We start from the raw sequence: 17,078 nt of genomic DNA on the forward strand, positions 1-17,078 counted from the left end.
TTTTTCTTTTTCTTTTTTTTTTTTTTTTGTTTTGAGACAGGGTCTCACTCTGTTGCTCGGACTGGAGTGCATTGGCATGATCATGGCTCACTGCAGCCTTGATCTCCCGGGCTCAAGTGATCCTTCCATCTCAGCCCTCCAAATAGCTGGGACCACAGGCATGCATCATAATGCTCAGCTAATTTAAAAAAAATTTTTTTTGTAGAGACAGGGTCTTGCTATGCTGCCCAGGCTGGTCTCAAACTCCTGGGATCAAGTGATCCTCCTGCCCTGGCCTCCCCAAAGTGCTGGAATTACAGGTGTGAATCACCACGCTCAGCCCTAGAGTCATTCTGTCTCTTTCTCACAAATCCCATGGGAAGTCCTTCTTGCTACACACCTTCATCCACACTACTGCTACATCAAGGATAAAGAAAGAACATGAAAGCCCTTACCACAATACCTGGTATACAATAGGCACCCAATACATGTCTCAAAATGAAAGAAAAGGAAGGAAGCAAAGAAGCAAGAAAGGATGTATAGAGACCAAGACATGGGGTCTCAGCAGCACCCTGGCTCCTACTCTGGGAACCCTCTTCCTTCCTTATCAGAGCTTTAAAACCTTCTGTCTCTTCTTGTTTCTCCTTTCTCCCTCCTCCTGAAGGGCTCTAAGCCATTCTCTCCTATTTCCTTTGAGTTTAGACCCTGAGGGTTTCCTCTGGAAGTCAGAAGACCAACCCCAAATTTCCTTCCACTGTCATCCCAGATCTCAGTCACTTTCGGGAAAGAAAGATGGGGCCGGGCTGGGTGCAGTGGCTCACGCCTGTAATCCTAACACTTTGGGAGGCCGAGGCAGGCAGATCACTTGAGGTCAAGGGTTTGAGACCAGCCTCAGTCCAGGTCAAAACCCCATCTCTACGAAAACCCCATCTCTATGAAAAATACAAAAATTGGCCGGGTGTGGTGGTGAGTGCCTGTAATCCCAACAACTTAGGAGGCTGAGGCAGAATTGCTTGAACCCGGGAGGTAGAGGTTACGGCGAGCCAAGATCACGCAACTGCACTCCAGCCTGGGCAACAGAGTGAGACTCCGTCTCAAAAAAAAATAAAAAAAAGAGGCCGGGCGCGGTGGCTCACGCCTGTAATCCCAGCCACTTTGGGAGGCTGAGGTGGGTGGATCACGAGGTCAGGAGATTGAGACCATCCTGGCCAACATGGTGAAACCCAGTCTCTACTAAAAATACAAAAAATTAGCCAGGCGTGGTGGCGGGCGCCTGTAGTCCCAGCTACTCAGGAGGCTGAGGCAGGAGAATGGCGTGAACCCAGAAGGCAGAGCTTGCAGTGAGCCGAGATGGCGCCACTGCACTCCAGCCTCTTTTTGAGACTCTGTCTCAAAAAAAAAAAAAAAGAAAGAAAGAAAGAAAGATGGGAGCAATGGCAGAGGGCATTGTGGATCTCTACTGAAAAGCTCAAAGGCAGACACAGTCTCCCTTCTTCTCTCCACTTTGTCTCCCAGGCTAAGGGATGAGGAAACAGTGACGTACATGGAGGGGAAGGCAATGCCAAGGCTAGGACTTTGGCTTCCTGTGCTCCCAGCAGGCAGCAAGGCCAGGCAGATCTACCCAGGCGAGGTAGAGCTTCTCCAAGCAGGCCCTAAGCGCTCATCTTTTTCTTTTTGTAATAATAGATTTTTAAAACTTAGTAGTTTTGTAGAGATGAGGGCTCACTATGTTGCCCAGGCTTGTCTCAAACTCCTGAGCTCATGCGATCCGGCTGCCTTGGTCTTCCAAAATGCTAGGATTACGGGTGCGAGTCACCGTGCCCAGCTCTCTCATCTGCCTTTGCTTCTCTCTCAGGTATGTCCAAATCAAGACTTCTGGGAGAGTCACAGAGTACTCAGAATCACCTCTCCTCCAGCTGCACCTGGCAGCAGCCCCTTCCCCAAGGTGGTTACACCTCTGTCCACACCCTCTGTAATAGTGACCAGAGAGCCCGTGGAGTGTTCTACTGGGATTCGAGTCACCTGTGGCTCAGCCTCTGGACAGCAGAGGTGCCGTTGGCTATGAAGGGCACTAAGTCCTGGAGGAGGAGCTATAGGGCTGGGAAATGAAGAGGTGAGGGATTGCTGGCAGTGGGACTGAGAAGAGGGCTTGGGGTGGTCTCAGCCAGGCCCTGCTCCTTTATGAGCTTCCCGGGACAAGATGAAGACAGGAGGCTGAGGGGAAGGCAGCCAAATGGAAACACTAATGCCAAAGCCAGAAACAACACAGAAAGACATCACTGCACACACAAAGGCACTTAATAAATGCCTGCTTAGTGAATGAAGATGAGACACTGGCAATGGGGGTGGGTACGGGTGAAACAGAAGAGGGATGCTAAGGGCCACAGGGAATAAATCAGGTTAGGGACCCTGAGACCCAAGCGTCCTGGACCCCAGCCTGCCCCCTACCCGGCCACACCTGTCAGGCCAGGAGAGAGAGACAAGCAGAAAGAGAAAGAGGGGGGTAGCAATGCAAACAGACAGGCATTTGTGCAAGTGAACAATAGCTGTGCCAGGACTCCCTGCCCTCCTGGCACAGGGCAGGCCGGCTGGGTTGGGAGGGGGGCAGCTGCTGCCTGCAACCCCACCCCCACCCTCTCCCAAGGAGACATAAACAAACCCGGAAGGGTCCAGCCAGCTCCTCTCAGCCTTTTCTCTTACCAGTTTCAGAAATCCTGACCAATCCGCTCACTCAGCTCCTAGACGATACTTCCAACCAGAAACTGAAGCTAAGGATGAAGCTACTTTCTCATGGCCAGAGAGCACGAACCCCTACTTTGCTGACCACTGTTCAAAACAGTGGCCCGGAGCATCTGGGCACAGACTTAGGAGGGCAGGCAGGCAGGCAAACACACTGACACACCAGCACACCAGTAAGATGCACACAGGGGATGCACACATTCACATCTGTCCCCTCCTTGATTCCAAGGTCAAATTCCACAACCAGAGTGGCTGAGATCAGACCCCACTGTAACTCCTCTGGTCGGCCTCAGCAGGTCCTTCTCTAGGCCCTGTCTAACCTCCTGCAAGTCACTCAGTGACTTCCCTAAGCTTTAGACTCCCTTCCCCCATCCTCACTTCTCCCCTCCCCCTCAACTCTCTCCCTAACCTCCATGACCCCTAGAATTTTTGTCTATGTCCCCAGAAGCCTCAACCACCAGGAGGACCCCCTATTCTTCCACTCTCCTCCAACACCGTCAGCCCTCTTAGCTCCCTCCTGGGCTCCCCCAACCCTCCTCTCCGCTGCACTCCTAGTCCTGCACACAAAGCCGGCCACCTCTCCATTCCTCAGAACAAAGAAATAGTCGCTCTGCACACTCCCCACTCCACCTGCCCACCACAGAGATTCCAAGGGGACCCCCAGCCTCCACAGCCATCCCTAGACCTCTGGTCCCTGCTTGGCAGAAAAGGACCCTTTGTTCTAAGGGATATGATGGTTGGGGTTTGGGAAAGGAGAAAGGGAAGAACAGGGGGCTAAAGAGAGAAAGGGGACCTGTGAGGTCTGGGGCTTGTGGAGGTAGGAAGTAGAGTAGAGAGAACTGAGGAGGTGGAGGACTGAAGACAGCCTGGGAGAACAGAAATGGAGTGGAAAGAAAAAGGAAGCATGGAGGGGGCTACACAGAGAGATCCTGTGAGTATGGGACAGAGAAAGGGGCAGGTTAAACTTACATTCCTCCTCCTAGGAGGAGCTCCCAGGGAATGAGGCAAGGAATGGGGAAGGGCTGAGGTGTTAGGGCTTAGCTGTGACCCATCCCCCCAAGGAGGTAGCAGGGGAGACCATCTTCCTCAAATAATGTCTTTTCCAGCGGGTGCCCCTCTACTTCCCACCACAGTATAAAAAGAAAGGAGACAGCTGGTGTGCTGGGGGGAGGGGGGAGAGGGGATCCAGGGTTTGTTGGCTAAGAACCAACTCCCCCTTCTGTAACCACAGTTTTCCGGAGGTGGCCCTCCCCTTCCGACCAGCCCAAACTGACAACCACCCTCCTCCTGTGGTCTCTTTGCCCTCTCAGATCCACCCACTCAGCCCCCCACTCCCCGCTGCCAGCCAGATTCCCAAATTACCCACCCCACACAGCCAGCCCCCATGGTAGAAAGAGCCAGTCCCCCCACCACCAAAAAAACAAAAACAGCATGAACACCCAGGTGTCTGACCTCCCAGCTCCCCACAATAATGGCAAAGGGATCCCAGTATCTACCTGCCCCCCCAGAACCTCTCTCTATACCCCCCTAGCCAGGTCTTCCCCCAACCGGCTCCCCCATGGCTTTCCTTTTTAGGGTGGAACCAAATTTCCGTGGTTTCAAAAAACCTCTCCCGCCCCCCTTGGCTCTACTCCAGGGTCTCAGCTCAAACGGTTGAAAAAATAAACAGACTTTGGAGCTGGGGCCTGGCCTGGCGCAGGGCTGTGAAGAGCCTGTCTGCCACCCCACTGTTCCACCACACTTCAGCCACCTCACCCTGGCCCTCTGTTTGTCTTAGGCCCTACTCAAATCCCCCGTTGCTTTCCGGATAGCAAAATCTAATCCCAACCCCGGAAAGAAAGTCATTTTAAAGCTGCCTTCCCTGGCCCTCCACCCCCAACCCAGGATGGAACCTCTGCTTCTCCCAGTTTAGCATCAAGACAGGTAGCCTGGCTAGGAACCAGCAGGGAGGTGGAGGGGAGGGCTTTCCATCACACTTAAGGACTCCAGAGGGGTACTGCTCCCTTGGCTGAAGACGGTGATCAGCATAGGCTGGCACCAGGGGAGGGCACTCAGGTCGGAGAGAAGCCAGAGATTAAACCAGCTCTGGGCTGGGACCTGGCCTTTCTGATAATGGGTACAGTGCGGGGGGGGCCCTAAAGGAGCTGGGAGGTGCTGTCTGCAGGCACCACCTTCCTTTCAGCTCTGACTTATTCACCTGCAAGTCAGCTTCGTCATTTCCTGGGGTCTGGGTGTGGAAAGGTCAGGGCACTTGGGAATGGGGCTGGTACAAAGGCAGGGATAAAGGGTACTTGGAGAGGAGTGGCCAAGAGGTCATGATGGGGGAGGAGTGTGGATAACTATACACCCAGACTCATGAAATGCTAGGTGAAGGGACCCCAAGATGAGCAGATGAGAGAATGAGAGAGCTGGGGGAGGAGGAGGAAGGTCAGGGAACACAATGCATAGTGCCAGGTGGGTCAGCCTAAGGGTTTCAGGTTGGGAGAAAGAGGAGCTAGGAGGCTGGCGGGGCAGATAGGGATGGAGGCCCTATGTTCCAGGCAGAAGTGCTAAGGATGGAGGAAAGGATCCCAGCTACACAAAGCCCTCTGCTCCCTTCACCTAGAGGTGATGGCTTGGGGGAAGTAAGCCGTCCCTCGGCCGTCCCGACCCCAACCACCCGCCCACCCAGAGGGGAGAACTGAATCACAGCTGGAAAGTCCATTTGCGAGGAGAGGAGGAGCTGACTTTTGTCTTGGAGAGGTGGTGGTGGTGGTAGGAGGAAGCCGGGAAACCACCCCCTCCCGTCCCCTCCGCCGGATGGCGGGGACAAAGGGGGAACGACCAAGCCAGCGACTGGGGGTTGAGGGGGGTCGCTACGCCAAGGCCAAGCCGGTAGGGCCCGGGGGGAGAGGAGGTGCCGGAGCTTCCACCGCCCCCACCCCCGGGACACACACCTCCCTCTTCCCGCTCCGTCCCTTACCGGAGCAACTTTCTTTCAAGCGGCCTAAAGCACTCGGTCCCGCCGGCTCCGAGGCGACCAAGCCTAGGTCCGCTCCGCTCCCTCCCGGGATCCCAGCACCGTCGCGTCTGCCGCTCCCCCCACCCTTACCCACTTGCTCGCAGTCCCCACCCACCCCGTCCCGCCGCTTGCCGATCCACCGCTCCGCCCGATTTTGGCGCCCAGAAAGCAGACGGGGAGACAGAGGATGCACCGCGGGTGCCGAGGTTCGGGGAGCCCCCGAGGACAGCGGCGGAGGGAGAGGGGTTTCCGAGCCCACCTTGCTCGCCAGCTCTTTGCTCCGGTCGATCCGTGCCCGCGTGAGGGATTCGATCCGAGACATAATCGGACTGGGGGACCAGGGAGGACACGGCGCGGACCCCGGCGTCCGGCTACTCTGGGGGGAGGGCGGGGGGAGGGGTCCGGCCCGCACGCGTTGGTCTCGGGGACAGGAAGTCTGACTCCCCTCGCCCGGCACCCAGCACCAGTTCCTCAAACCCTAGTCTCCTCCCCCGCCCAAGCTCAGGAAGGGGGGAGGCGGAGCGGAGGGAGGGCGGGGTGCCGGCGCGCAGGACGGGACGCCAGGGTTTGTGTGGGGGCAGCTCGGAGAGGTACGAGGGTCCTAGGACAGGTTTGAGGGGCCCCACTGCCCATTTCCCCTCCAGCGCCTGGGGGCGCCCTCTAGCCCCAGATACCCGCCTCTTAGCTATGCTTTTCCTAAAACCCAGCCCGGCAGCCCTAGCCGGACCCAGGTCGGCCCTTTCCCCTCTCCCTTCCTCTTCTTCCCTTCTCCCCTCCCCCTCCTTTTCTCCCTCCCCCACTGCGTTACCTCAGTCTTTAAAGACCCGCAGGCAGGAGGATTCCATCCGCCTCCAGCTCCTGGAGAACCCAAGACCAGTTCCTTCCTGGCCTTGGGGGTCCCATCAAAGCAGGCCTGAGCAGACTGACCCCCTTTTACGATTGGGGCAGGTGTGGCCAGAGAGAGAGGAAATCAGAGAAGAACTAAACGCTGGGTCTTCAGTACACCAGTACACGGGAAGGCTAGGATTCACTTGCAGAGGTCGAAGAATAGAGAGAAGAGAATTCTCCCAATTGCCCCACCCTTCTGGGGCCTTCCGGACCCCACTCTGCCCATCCTCCTCCTAGCTCCGCCTCTGCCAGCTACTTTGGGGGACTAGGTTGGGATTCTCCACTTTTACCGAAGGCCTTCCATGTGTCTAACTCCAGTTCTCTTGTTGCAAGTTAAGCCGAAACTGAAAGACCAGAAACCAGCCTGCCCTAGTCAAAGAAAGTTAGGGCCCAACCAGCCTCTCCACAAGAAGCAGGGTAAGGTGGGGCATTCATCTCCCTGGACCCTTTTCCCCAGCCTGAGCCAGCCACCACTTTGGGTGAGTTTCCTGCTATTGGGACAATTCCTCCTCCAGTTTAACTATGATCACTTACAATGAAGTTCATTTCTGCCTCTCAGGGTCTCCCGTTTCTCAGGAGAAACTAGAAGCACAGAGAGGCCTGGGACAGAGCCTTCGGTTAACAGGGTCCTGCCTGATTCTGGCCCCAAAGGGCATGGGAGAAGAAGGGAGGGAGGGGAGACCCAACCCAGATCCAGCAGCTCCCTGCCCTGGCTCAGCAGTGGGGCCAGGCTGCAGGTTTCAAGCCCAACTCAGCACTCTCATAGGTGCCAATTTTAGCCTCTGCCACTATTTTTGGGCTCCACTGCCTCACCACTGGCTGAGCTGGTTAGGCTCCTCACCCCCAGCACTACCCCTACACTGCCCCTCCAGCTTCCCCTCCTGCCTAGCAACTCCTTCTTCACCTCTTTCTTCACCCATTCCCCTGTTTAGGATCCTTAAATAGCAAAGACCAGGAAAAAGGGAGAGGAAATAAACCATGCCCAGTTCAGGCTAGATGAAAATTAGAAAGCAGGAAGGACTTTCCCAGGGCCATAGCTGGTTCTTCCCGGCTTGCACCTGCCAAGGATACCTACCTACAGGGAGGGCGTAGGAACTCCCCCAAACCAAGAGTCCTGAGGCTCCTGGCCCCAGAACTCCAGACTCACCTCCCCCGAGGTGGGCAGCCAAGACTCAGGAATGTACTAAATTTAAAAACAGACAGCCAGAGGCTAGAATCTTGGCCTCAAGGCTCCACCCACAGGAGGCCCAGAGACAAGATCTGGGGTGGGACCTCAGCTTCTCTCCCAGGCCTGGGGCAGGAGAGTGCTGCAAGCTATGGATAGAATCTTAAAGGGCCACACTCCAGCCTGGGTACCCAGGAAACGTAGAATTTGAACCCTGGGGTTTTCCAAGGGACCTCACGGTCCCTCAACTCAACTAAGAAGGTCTCTATGAAAGAAGAGGACCCGACCCTCAAACCCTTTTCTGTCTCCCACCCCAACCTTCAGTCTACTTTCCATCCCCCTGCTGTTACCCTACCCCTCACCCTGTGCCCTCTTCTTCCCCTTAGGAGATGAATAGCAAGGAAAGGGACTAGGGACAGGGTAAAGAAAAGTGTTCTGCCTTTAAAAACACTTGTGTTTAGTGAGCTTGGCCTGCAGCTTGACTCAGTTTCCATTTTCTATATCCTCTTGAACAATGAACACTTTTCCCTTCCCCTTGGTGTCACCTGCCCCGCTTTTCCAAGCCCCTTCTTCATTCCGGCCTCCCCTCTACTCCTATCCAGTGATATCTTCTGGATTTTCAGAAATAATTTTTTTAGATACACAAAAACAAACATTTATACCAGGATCTAAAAATAGCCACCACCTTCTTTAGCCCATTTAACTTGACGAAATGTGTCCCTCCCATTTCAGGGATAGGGAGGAGGTCCCAGGGAAGAACCTGGTTGCCAAAGTCTTGGCCAGTTGGTGAAAAGATGGGTCTCCTGGGGATACCCAAGCCCAAGGTCTACACTGTCCCAAGGTGATTTGTTTTTCTTCTTTCTTCTATTGGTCTGGACCTTGTATATTCTGGGAAGAGGTGATTAAGGCCAAATTGCCTTAAGTGGCCATCCAGCCAGAAGCTGGAAGAAGGAAAGGATGAGAGGGAATGAACTGTTGTGTTAGGGCTATTGAGAGAAACAGAGGCAATACAGAGCCAAAGCCCTGGGTTTCTAATATGGCACCACCTCTTATGAGCTGTGAGATCTTGGGCAAAGTAACTAACCTTTAAGTATTTGTCTGTAGAATTGAGATTGAAATACTTATCTTTGCCAGAATTGTTATAAGAATTAAATGAGCTGACCCCTGGAAAGTGTTTCATCAAGTGTGCAATGCCACTCAAGTAGGAGGGACTAAGCCACTTCCTTTTCTCACTGCTTGACTGAGCTTCTCTCCAGCCCCACCCCCTGATGTTTACTGCTTATGGAGAAAGAGATTAAATGAAGCAGGCCCACATATTCATGAAGGTGGAAAGAAGATGGACCAGGAGATGGCAGAGAGGGAAACAAAGGAAGACAGGACCACAGACGTGGGGAGGAAAGGCTGAGCGAGGCAATGTCCTGACTCACTCTGGCGCTTCCCTGTTCCCCATCTGGGCTCCAAAGTCTCTGCCCTCATTCCCCTTCACCAGGTTACTCAACCCTCCATCAGACTGTTAGGGCAAGGGTGGACAAACACAGACTAACTGGGATCTGGATGGCCCCTGGGCAGTACTGACTTCCCCTACCATTCCCACGGCAAGAAAAGGGGGTGATTCCACTAGCAGACTCCCCTACCTTGTAGTGAGACAGCCTGTAGGAAGGTGAGACTCAGACCCCAAGTTTCTGTTTTTGCTTTGTTCCCTCAAGATCTCCGTTCCCCCATGGGAGAGAAACCTCACTGTCCCACCTGCCCTCCCTTCCCATCAGCTTTCAGATTCTCCAGCTGCTCCTCTTCTGAGGCTCACCCAGTCTCATGCCTCCGTCGGACTCAACTCCCCACCCATGGCCTGTGGTGAGAGGTGCTAACAACATGACCTGCTTTCATTTTGACCTTCCCAGCCCACCCAGAGAAAAGGGAATCTTGGCCAAAAAAGGCTGGAAGGGGGAGAACCCTGGCACTGCGGGTGGGGCTGGGAGGAGCCCAGGCAAACTTACTGGTGAGAATCTCATGGCTCTTCAAGGTGAATATGATGATGACTTCCCTGGGGTTTCTTTCAATACTCAGAAGCCGCCCCAAGTTGGAAAGCACATGCATACTTGGAGAGGCCAGGGGAGGAAAAGGGGGGCAGCTCACTCTGACAGTAAATGAAGAAAGTGGAAATGAATTCAAGGAGTAGGCAGAGCTCCCGGTTTCACTAGAGCCCGAAGGTTTGTAATAAGGATGAGAACAATGTGCCTTTGCTTCCTGGGATCAGAACAGCACATGGCCGCACACGTACGGGTATGCATGTGCTTCCATAATCATATACTTTCCCAGCTTCTACTCTGCCTGTGGTCTGATTTCATCTCCTTCAGCTGCTGTATCCACCCATAAAATTATGAGTGTAAAAGCACTTAGCAAACCCTGATACTCTATGAAGAAGTAAAAAGTAGTGCTGTAATTATTATCATTATTATGTCCAATGGTTGAGGTTTCTGCTGCCCACCTGTCAGCTATGTGAGGCCTGAAGAGAGGGAGGGCTAGGCCATTTCTCAGCTTCTGAGGTTCCTGGCCCTTTTCCCCTTCCAGCTGTCCACAGCTGACTGCTAAGCTGGAGGCGTAGGGGAAAGCAGAGAAAAGGTGATTTGCTGGGACACAGAGATACAGGCTGGAAGAGATAGCATGTGTTCCCTTAAAATTTGAAGCATTTGGCTGGGCACAGTGGCTCACACCTGTAATCCCTGCACTTTGGGAGGCCAAGGCAAGAGGATTGCTTGGGCCCAAGAGTTAGAGGCTGCAGTGAGCTATGATCGTGCCATTGTACTCCAGCCTGGGAGACAGAGGACCCCCCCTCTTAAAAAAATAAAAAAATTAAAAAATGGAACCATTGCTCTGAGTTTCCAATAGGGGGAGTGGTGGGAGGTGGCGATGGTGGGATGGGAGAAAAGGAACTGGGGAGGGCAGTGGGTCCCAAGCCTCCTGCTTCCCCAGCTGACTCCTACCTTGGCCTTTCCAGTCATTCCCAAGAGGAAGCTGAAGGTCCGTCGCAGGGAGGAGCCTGCCCAGGTACCTGAATGTCCTTCCAGCTGGCTGCAGCTGCAGAGAGAAGAAGAAGACATGAGAAGATGGAGGTAATGCTGGAAATGAAGAAAAAGATACTTCCTGAGAGATGCTGGATGAAGGATCCATGACCAGCAGAGCCAGAATGGGAAGGAAGAAAGAGGAAGGACTGGGAGAGAAAGATAAGCCCCCATCCTGACCTCCTAGGACTTCCTGGATGTGGGCATTTCAGCTTCCCAAGCCCCTCTATTTAGGAAGAAAACTCCAGGCTCCACCCAGATAAATACAGACTCCTCCTTCCTACCTAATCCAGGCTCAGGATGGGAGGCCCAGTCTCCTCTCTCATGCTGCTCCCCAACGGAAGTGGTATGGGGTGGGGGCTCTCCCGAGGGGCATTTTCTCCTCTCAGAACAAGAGCCCTGTGTACGACCCTCTCTGCTGTTTGGAGAAGGCCTCTGGGCCTAAAGCCAATAAGGACTGAATTTCCTGGGATTTCATCAGCCCCATCCCATGAGCTAATCCCAAACCCAGAGCCAGGAGGATGTGTCAGCTAGAGATTTTCAGGACCACAAAGCAGAGCCTGATATCTTAAAGGGACCATTACTTGCTTACACATCCACACTGTCTTAGAGGGCTGACCCACTCTAATCAGGCTTCAGCCATAGGAGCCAAATAAGCAGGTGCTGATTTTGCATGCTTATTTACATAGTTATTCAAATCTCCCAGCCTCCACTTCCAGACCTGAACTCTGCCTTCAGGCCCTGCCCTCTCTGCTGGGAGCTCCACAGCCCTTGCCCAGCCCTCCTTAGGGCCAATCCCCATTGGTCTATTATCTGAGCCATCCTAAACTGATCCATGGTCCTTGGTCACTCTCCTTCACTAAGACTGTTCAACAGTCTATCTGCCCTTTCACCCTATACCACTGACAACAGCAAGCAATTCCCATGCTCTGTTATTCAATGGACACCCTGTGCCCTGGATACTCCTTTTCTTTCCCTAATTTCTCCCCCGGTCTCATGCAGCTACCGGGAACCTGGTGAGCCCACCCAAACCAAAGAAAAGAGGGTGAATTATATGCAGCTCAGGGAAGGATATTTGGAGGTCTTAGATCAGAAATGTTAAGGGGAGGAATGATTCAGGAAGCAGGGAGACCCCTGGGGCTACAAAACCATGGCCTAGACCTTATTGCTCTTCCCCTATAGAGGCTTTTGAAGGATTCTGAGTCCCCCACACTCACCGTTTCCTGAGGTCAATGGCAGAGGACTGGGATAAATTCCCTGCCAACACAAAAGGAGACGAAAAGTGTCTAGCTAAAGCCAGACAAAGGCGCCCAGGGCTTCCTCCCCCACCCGCTTCACCTGGATCAGGTTCCCAAGCTGCAGGTGCATGTGACGCCATTCCTGAGGGCGGGCAGTGGGCAGCAGGGAGAGGGGGCGGGGTCTAAGCAGGGCAGAGCTGAAGAATTTAGGAGCCATGGGAACACAGCACCAGGGTTATCCAGGGGAACAGAGCACCAGGGTCATGTGGAGACGGTGGCTGGGAGACTGATATATCAGAGGTTTCACCCAGAGCTCCCAATACTCCATCTGAGGACAAGGTACATTGCAGGTAACTGTCCTCCATCTCTGGTAACAGGGAAGGCTGGAGAACCTCACTATGTCCTATGTCCGCTTTCATTGGTAGGAGTTTCAGAATGCCAAAATCCAGAATTCAGATTGCTCATGTGAATAAAGCCATTCTGAGGTCAGGCATGGTGGCTCACGCCTGTAATCCCGGCACTTTGGGAGGCCAAGGCAGGTGAATCACTTGAGCTCAGGAGTTTCAGACCAGCCTGGCCAACATGGTGAAACCCTTTCTCTACTAAAATACAAAAATTAGCCGGGTGTGATGGTGCGCTTCTATAGTCCCAGCTACTCAGGAGGCTGAGGTACTAGAATCACTTGAACCCAGGAGGCAGAGGTTGCAGTGAGGTAAGATTGCACCACTACACTCCAGCCTGGGCGACACAGTGAGACTCGGTCTCAAAAAAAAAAAAAAAAGATAAAAGAAAAAAGCCATTCTAGGGATTCCAAGGGTATGTGGCTAAACATAATCCAGGACATCTGAACCCTAAACAGCTAGCTATGAGGAGTGGCAACGAGATGTATAGGGGAAGGGGCCACCCCTGCTTTGCTCCCTACTTTTGCTCACCATCTGGATCCGACCAGTCCAAGAGACAGTTGATGCCACTCATGGATACAGACTTGGAAAGCATGCCAGTGGCCGAGTGGTCCAAAGGGCCAGCAGATGGATGACAGGAATCCTGACCCTGGAATCACGTCAAGAGTCCTCACACCAAGGGCAGGCTTCATCTGTCCTCCCCTCATGCTCTTTACTTCCCCACAGCTTGGCCCCTCTTCAAATCCAGGCCTCCCACCCCTTTCCAAAACCCATATTGGGATATTGCACTTTAAATAGTTGGGAAGTTACTCCTTCTGTTTAGCAGTCATTATTCTGTTGCAGTTCAAGCCCAGGCTTTCTTAGTATATAGAAGTATCTAAGAAGAGAGATTTACCCTGAATGGTTTCCAGAGATGTCAAACTCAACCCATAGAGGCCAGCCAGGTAATGAAAAAAACAGGCAGGCCTGGTGTGGTGGCTCACACCTGTAATGCCAGCCCTTTGGGAGGCTGAGGCAGATGGATCACTTTAGGTCAGCCTGGCCAAAATGGTGAAACCCCATCTCTACTAAAAAAAATACAAAAATTAGCCAGGCATGGTGTTGTGCGCCTGTAATCCCAGCTACTCAGGAAGTTGAGGCAGAAGAATCACTGAACCTGGGCTGTGGGGGTTGCAGTGAGCTGAGATCATGCCACTGCACTGGTGCAACAGAGCAACTCAAAAAAAAAGGCCAGGCACGGTGGTTTATATCTGTATTCCCAGCACTTTGGGAGGCTGAGGTGGGTGGATCATTTCAGGTCAGGAGTTTGAGACCAGCCTGGCCAACATGGTGAGACCCCGCCTCTACTGAAAAAACAAAAATTAGCCAGCCGTGGTGGCGGGCGCCTGTAGTCCCAGTTACTCGAGAGGCTGAGGCAAGAGAATCACTTGAATCCGGGAGGCAGAGGTTGCAGTAAGCCAAGATTGTGCCACTGCACTCCAGCCTGGGTGACAAAGCAATACTCCATCTCGGAAACAAACAAACAAACAAACAAACAAAAACAGCAAATAAGCCAGAAGTCCCTCCTCAGTGGACCAAAGAATCAGTAGTATACTTACGCATTGAAATACTATTCAACAATAAAAATGAGCAAATCACAGCTCACATAACAATAAGGATGAATCCCACAGACATGTTGAATGAAAGAACCAAGACACAAAGATGTATATACTGGTATGATTATATGCATATGAAGTTTAACACAGGTAAAACTAATTGACATTGTTTAGCGATGCCTACATAGATGGTAAGCCTATAAAGAAAATAGAGCCGGGAGCTGTGGTTTATGCCTGTAACCCCAGCACTTTGGGAGGCCATGGCGGGTGCATCACTTAAGCTCAGGAGTTCCAGACCAGCCTGAGCAACATGGTGAAACTCTGTCTCTACCAAAAATACAAAACTTAGCCAGGTGTGTTGCCTTGCGCCTGTAATCCCAGCTACTCAGGAGGCTGAGGCAGGTGGATCGCTTGAATCCGGGAGGGGGCAGTTGCAGAGATCGTGCCACTGGACTCCAGCCTGGGTGACAGAGTGACACCATCATGTCACCTGGGTCTCAGAAAAAAAAGGCCGGGTGTGGTGGCTCACACCTGGAATCCCAACGCTTTAGGAGGCTGAGGCGGGCGGATCACAAGGTCAGGAGATTGAGACCATCCCGGCTAACACGGTGAAACCCCGTCTCTACTAAAAATACAAAAAAATTAGCCAGGCATGGTGGCGGGTGCATGTAGTTCCAGCTACTCGGGAGGCTGAGGCAGGAGAATGGCGTGAACCTGGGAGACGGAGCTTGCAGTGAGCCGAGATGGCGTCACTGCACTCCAGCCTGGGCAGACAGAGCGAGACTCCGTCTCAAAAAAAAAAAAAGAAAAAAGAAAATGGATCTCAAAAGTCAAGAATGCAGTCATCTCTGCCAGAGAGAGGGCTATGAGTAAGAACCCTGAGAGCTTCTCAGCTATGATAATCTCTTTTTTTTTTTTCTTTTTTTGAGACAGAGTCTCGCTCTGTTGCCCAGGCTGTAGTGCAGTGGCCGGATCTCAGCTCACTGCAAGCTCCGCCTCCCAGGTTCACGCCATTCTCCTGCCTCAGCCTCCCAAGTAGCTGGGACTACAGGCGCCCACCACCACGCCCGGCTAATTTTTTTGTATTTTTAGTAGAGACGAGGTTTCACAGTGTTAGCCAGGATAGTCTCAATCTCCTGACCTTGCGATCCGCCCATCTCGGCCTCCCAAAGTGCTGGATTACAGTACAGGCGTGAGCCACCGTGCCTGACTTTTTTTTTTTTTTTTTAGGTAGAGTTTCGCTCTTGTTGCCCAAGCTGGAGTGCAATGGCGTGATGTCAGCTCACCGCAAACTCCGCCACCTGGGTTCAAGCAATTCTCCTGCCTCAGCCTCCCGAGTAGCTGGGATTACAGGCGTGTGCCACCAAGCCTGGCTAATTTTGTATTTTTAGTAGAGACAGGGTTTCTCCATGTTGGTCAGGCTGGTCTCGAACTCAGGTGGTCTGCCAGCCTCAGCCTCCCAAAGTGCTGGGATTACAGGCATGAGCCACGCGCCCAGCCTATTTTATTTATTTATTTTTAAATCTGGGGTGGTTATATGGGTGTTTGCTTTCTAATTTATTACACTGTAAATATATGTTTTATGTATTTTCCTGTGTATGTGCATTTCAAAAAAAATCTTAAAGTTTAAAAAAATACAGATTTATAAATTTTAAAACACCATTCTAAATAAATGTATTGTCAAATAAATCATAATGAAAATTTAAAGATGTTTTGTAACTGACCAATAATGAAAATACAGAACAAAACCTGTGGGAGAAGGCCAAAGTGGTATTTCAAGGGCAAGTTGTAGCCTCAGAATGCTTATATTGAAACATTTTTAATGCTGGAGGATTGAGCTATTCTAACTTAAAAAGTCAGATAAAGAACAGGACAAACTCATAGAAAACAGAGGCGAGCACGGTGGCTCTCTCCTGTAATCCCAGCACTTTGGGAGGCTGAGGTGAGCTGATCACGAGGTGAGGACATACAGACCATCATGGCTAACACGGTGAAACCCCGTCTCTCCTAAAAATACAAAAAATTAGCCAGACATGGTGGCACAAGCCTGTAGTCCCAGCTACTCTACTCGGGAGATTGAGGCAGGAGAATTGTTTGAACCTGGGAGGCAGAGATTGCAGTGAGCCAAGTTCGCACCACTGCACTCCAGAGTGGCGCAATGAACTTGGGCAACAGAGTAAGACTCCAGGTCTCAAAAAAGAAAAAAGAAAACAGATGGAAGTGGTCGGGCACAATGGCTCATGCCTGTAATCCCAGTGCTCTGGGAAGCTGAGGCAGGTGGATCACCTGAGGTTAGGAGTTCGAGACCAGCCTGGCCAACATAATGAAACCCCATCTCTACTAAAAATACAAAAAATTAGCTGGGCGTGGTGGTGGATGCCTGTAATTCCAGCTACTCTGGAGGCTGAGGCAGGAGAATCTCTTGAACCAGGGAGGCGGAGGTTGCAACGAGCCAAGATCGCGCCATTGCACCCAGCCTGGGCAACAAGAGCAAAACTCCGTCTCAAAAAAAAAAAAAAAAAAAAAAAAAGAAGGAAGCATATAATAAACATAAATGCCAAAATGAAATAGTAAGGCCAGGCACAGTGGCTCACGCCTGTAATCCTAGCACTTTGGTGGATCACCTGAGGTCAGCAGTTCGAGACCAGCCTGGTCAACATGGTGAAGCCCCATCTCTACTAAAAATACAAAAATTAGCTGGGTGTGGTGGTGGGTGCCTGTAATCCCAGCTACTCAGGAGACTGAGGCAGGAGAATCACTTGAACCCAGGAGGTGGAGGTTGTAGTGAGCCGAGATTGCACCATTGCACTCCAGCTGGGCAACAAAGCAAATTTGTCTCAAAAATAAATAAATAAATAAATAATAAATAGTAGACAAAGATAAATTAGAGAGGATCAATAAAGCCAAGAGTTGTTTTCTAAGATCAAGCAAATGAAATAGGCAAACCTCTGATAGGAATGATAAAGAAAACAAGAGAAAGCACAAGTAAAATTAGAATGAAAAAGCAGACCTA

The 17,078-nt window shown here is 51.9% G+C and overlaps 2 protein-coding genes and 1 long non-coding RNA gene across 15 annotated transcripts in view; 2 read left to right on the forward strand and 1 right to left on the reverse strand.

The window, feature by feature from the left end:
* Window positions 1-17,078, forward strand: part of LAMTOR2 (late endosomal/lysosomal adaptor, MAPK and MTOR activator 2) — a 334,290-nt gene that overhangs the window by 232,953 nt on the left and 84,259 nt on the right. The window contains exon 1 of one of the 2 annotated variants that reach the window (XM_050755603.1): window positions 2,480-2,483. The exons of the other annotated variant lie outside the window; for it this stretch is intronic. The gene's annotated coding sequence lies outside the window, so the exon portion shown is untranslated. Of the gene's footprint in view, window positions 1-2,479; window positions 2,484-17,078 lie in introns of those variants that run through there. 2 annotated transcript variants of the gene reach the window in all.
* ARHGEF2 (Rho/Rac guanine nucleotide exchange factor 2) overlaps window positions 1-17,078 on the reverse strand; it is a 69,264-nt gene that overhangs the window by 26,563 nt on the left and 25,623 nt on the right. For 5 of the 11 annotated variants that reach the window (XM_050752481.1, XM_050752473.1, XM_050752463.1 and 2 more), the window contains exons 4-6: window positions 13,002-13,119; window positions 12,049-12,088; window positions 10,754-10,847 (exon numbers count right to left, since the gene is read on the reverse strand). In XM_050752481.1, coding sequence (XP_050608438.1) covers window positions 10,754-10,847; window positions 12,049-12,088; window positions 13,002-13,119 — 252 coding nt within the window. Of the gene's footprint in view, window positions 1-5,978; window positions 6,214-6,527; window positions 6,670-7,754; window positions 7,845-10,753; window positions 10,848-12,048; window positions 12,089-13,001; window positions 13,120-17,078 lie in introns of those variants that run through there. The other 6 variants (XM_050752522.1, XM_050752502.1, XM_050752516.1 and 3 more) reach the window with 3 other exon arrangements.
* LOC126935369 (uncharacterized) lies at window positions 5,876-10,874 on the forward strand. Of its 2 annotated transcripts, none has more exons than XR_007719232.1 (3): window positions 5,876-5,925; window positions 8,505-8,613; window positions 10,768-10,874. It is a non-coding gene; the product is annotated as an uncharacterized LOC126935369 (long non-coding RNA). The 2 variants fall into 2 exon arrangements; XR_007719231.1 differs by lacking the exon at window positions 5,876-5,925 and adding an exon at window positions 6,295-6,309.

This window comes from Macaca thibetana, chromosome 1 (genome assembly GCF_024542745.1).
Source record: "Macaca thibetana thibetana isolate TM-01 chromosome 1, ASM2454274v1, whole genome shotgun sequence".
Taxonomy (NCBI): domain Eukaryota; kingdom Metazoa; phylum Chordata; class Mammalia; order Primates; family Cercopithecidae; genus Macaca; species Macaca thibetana.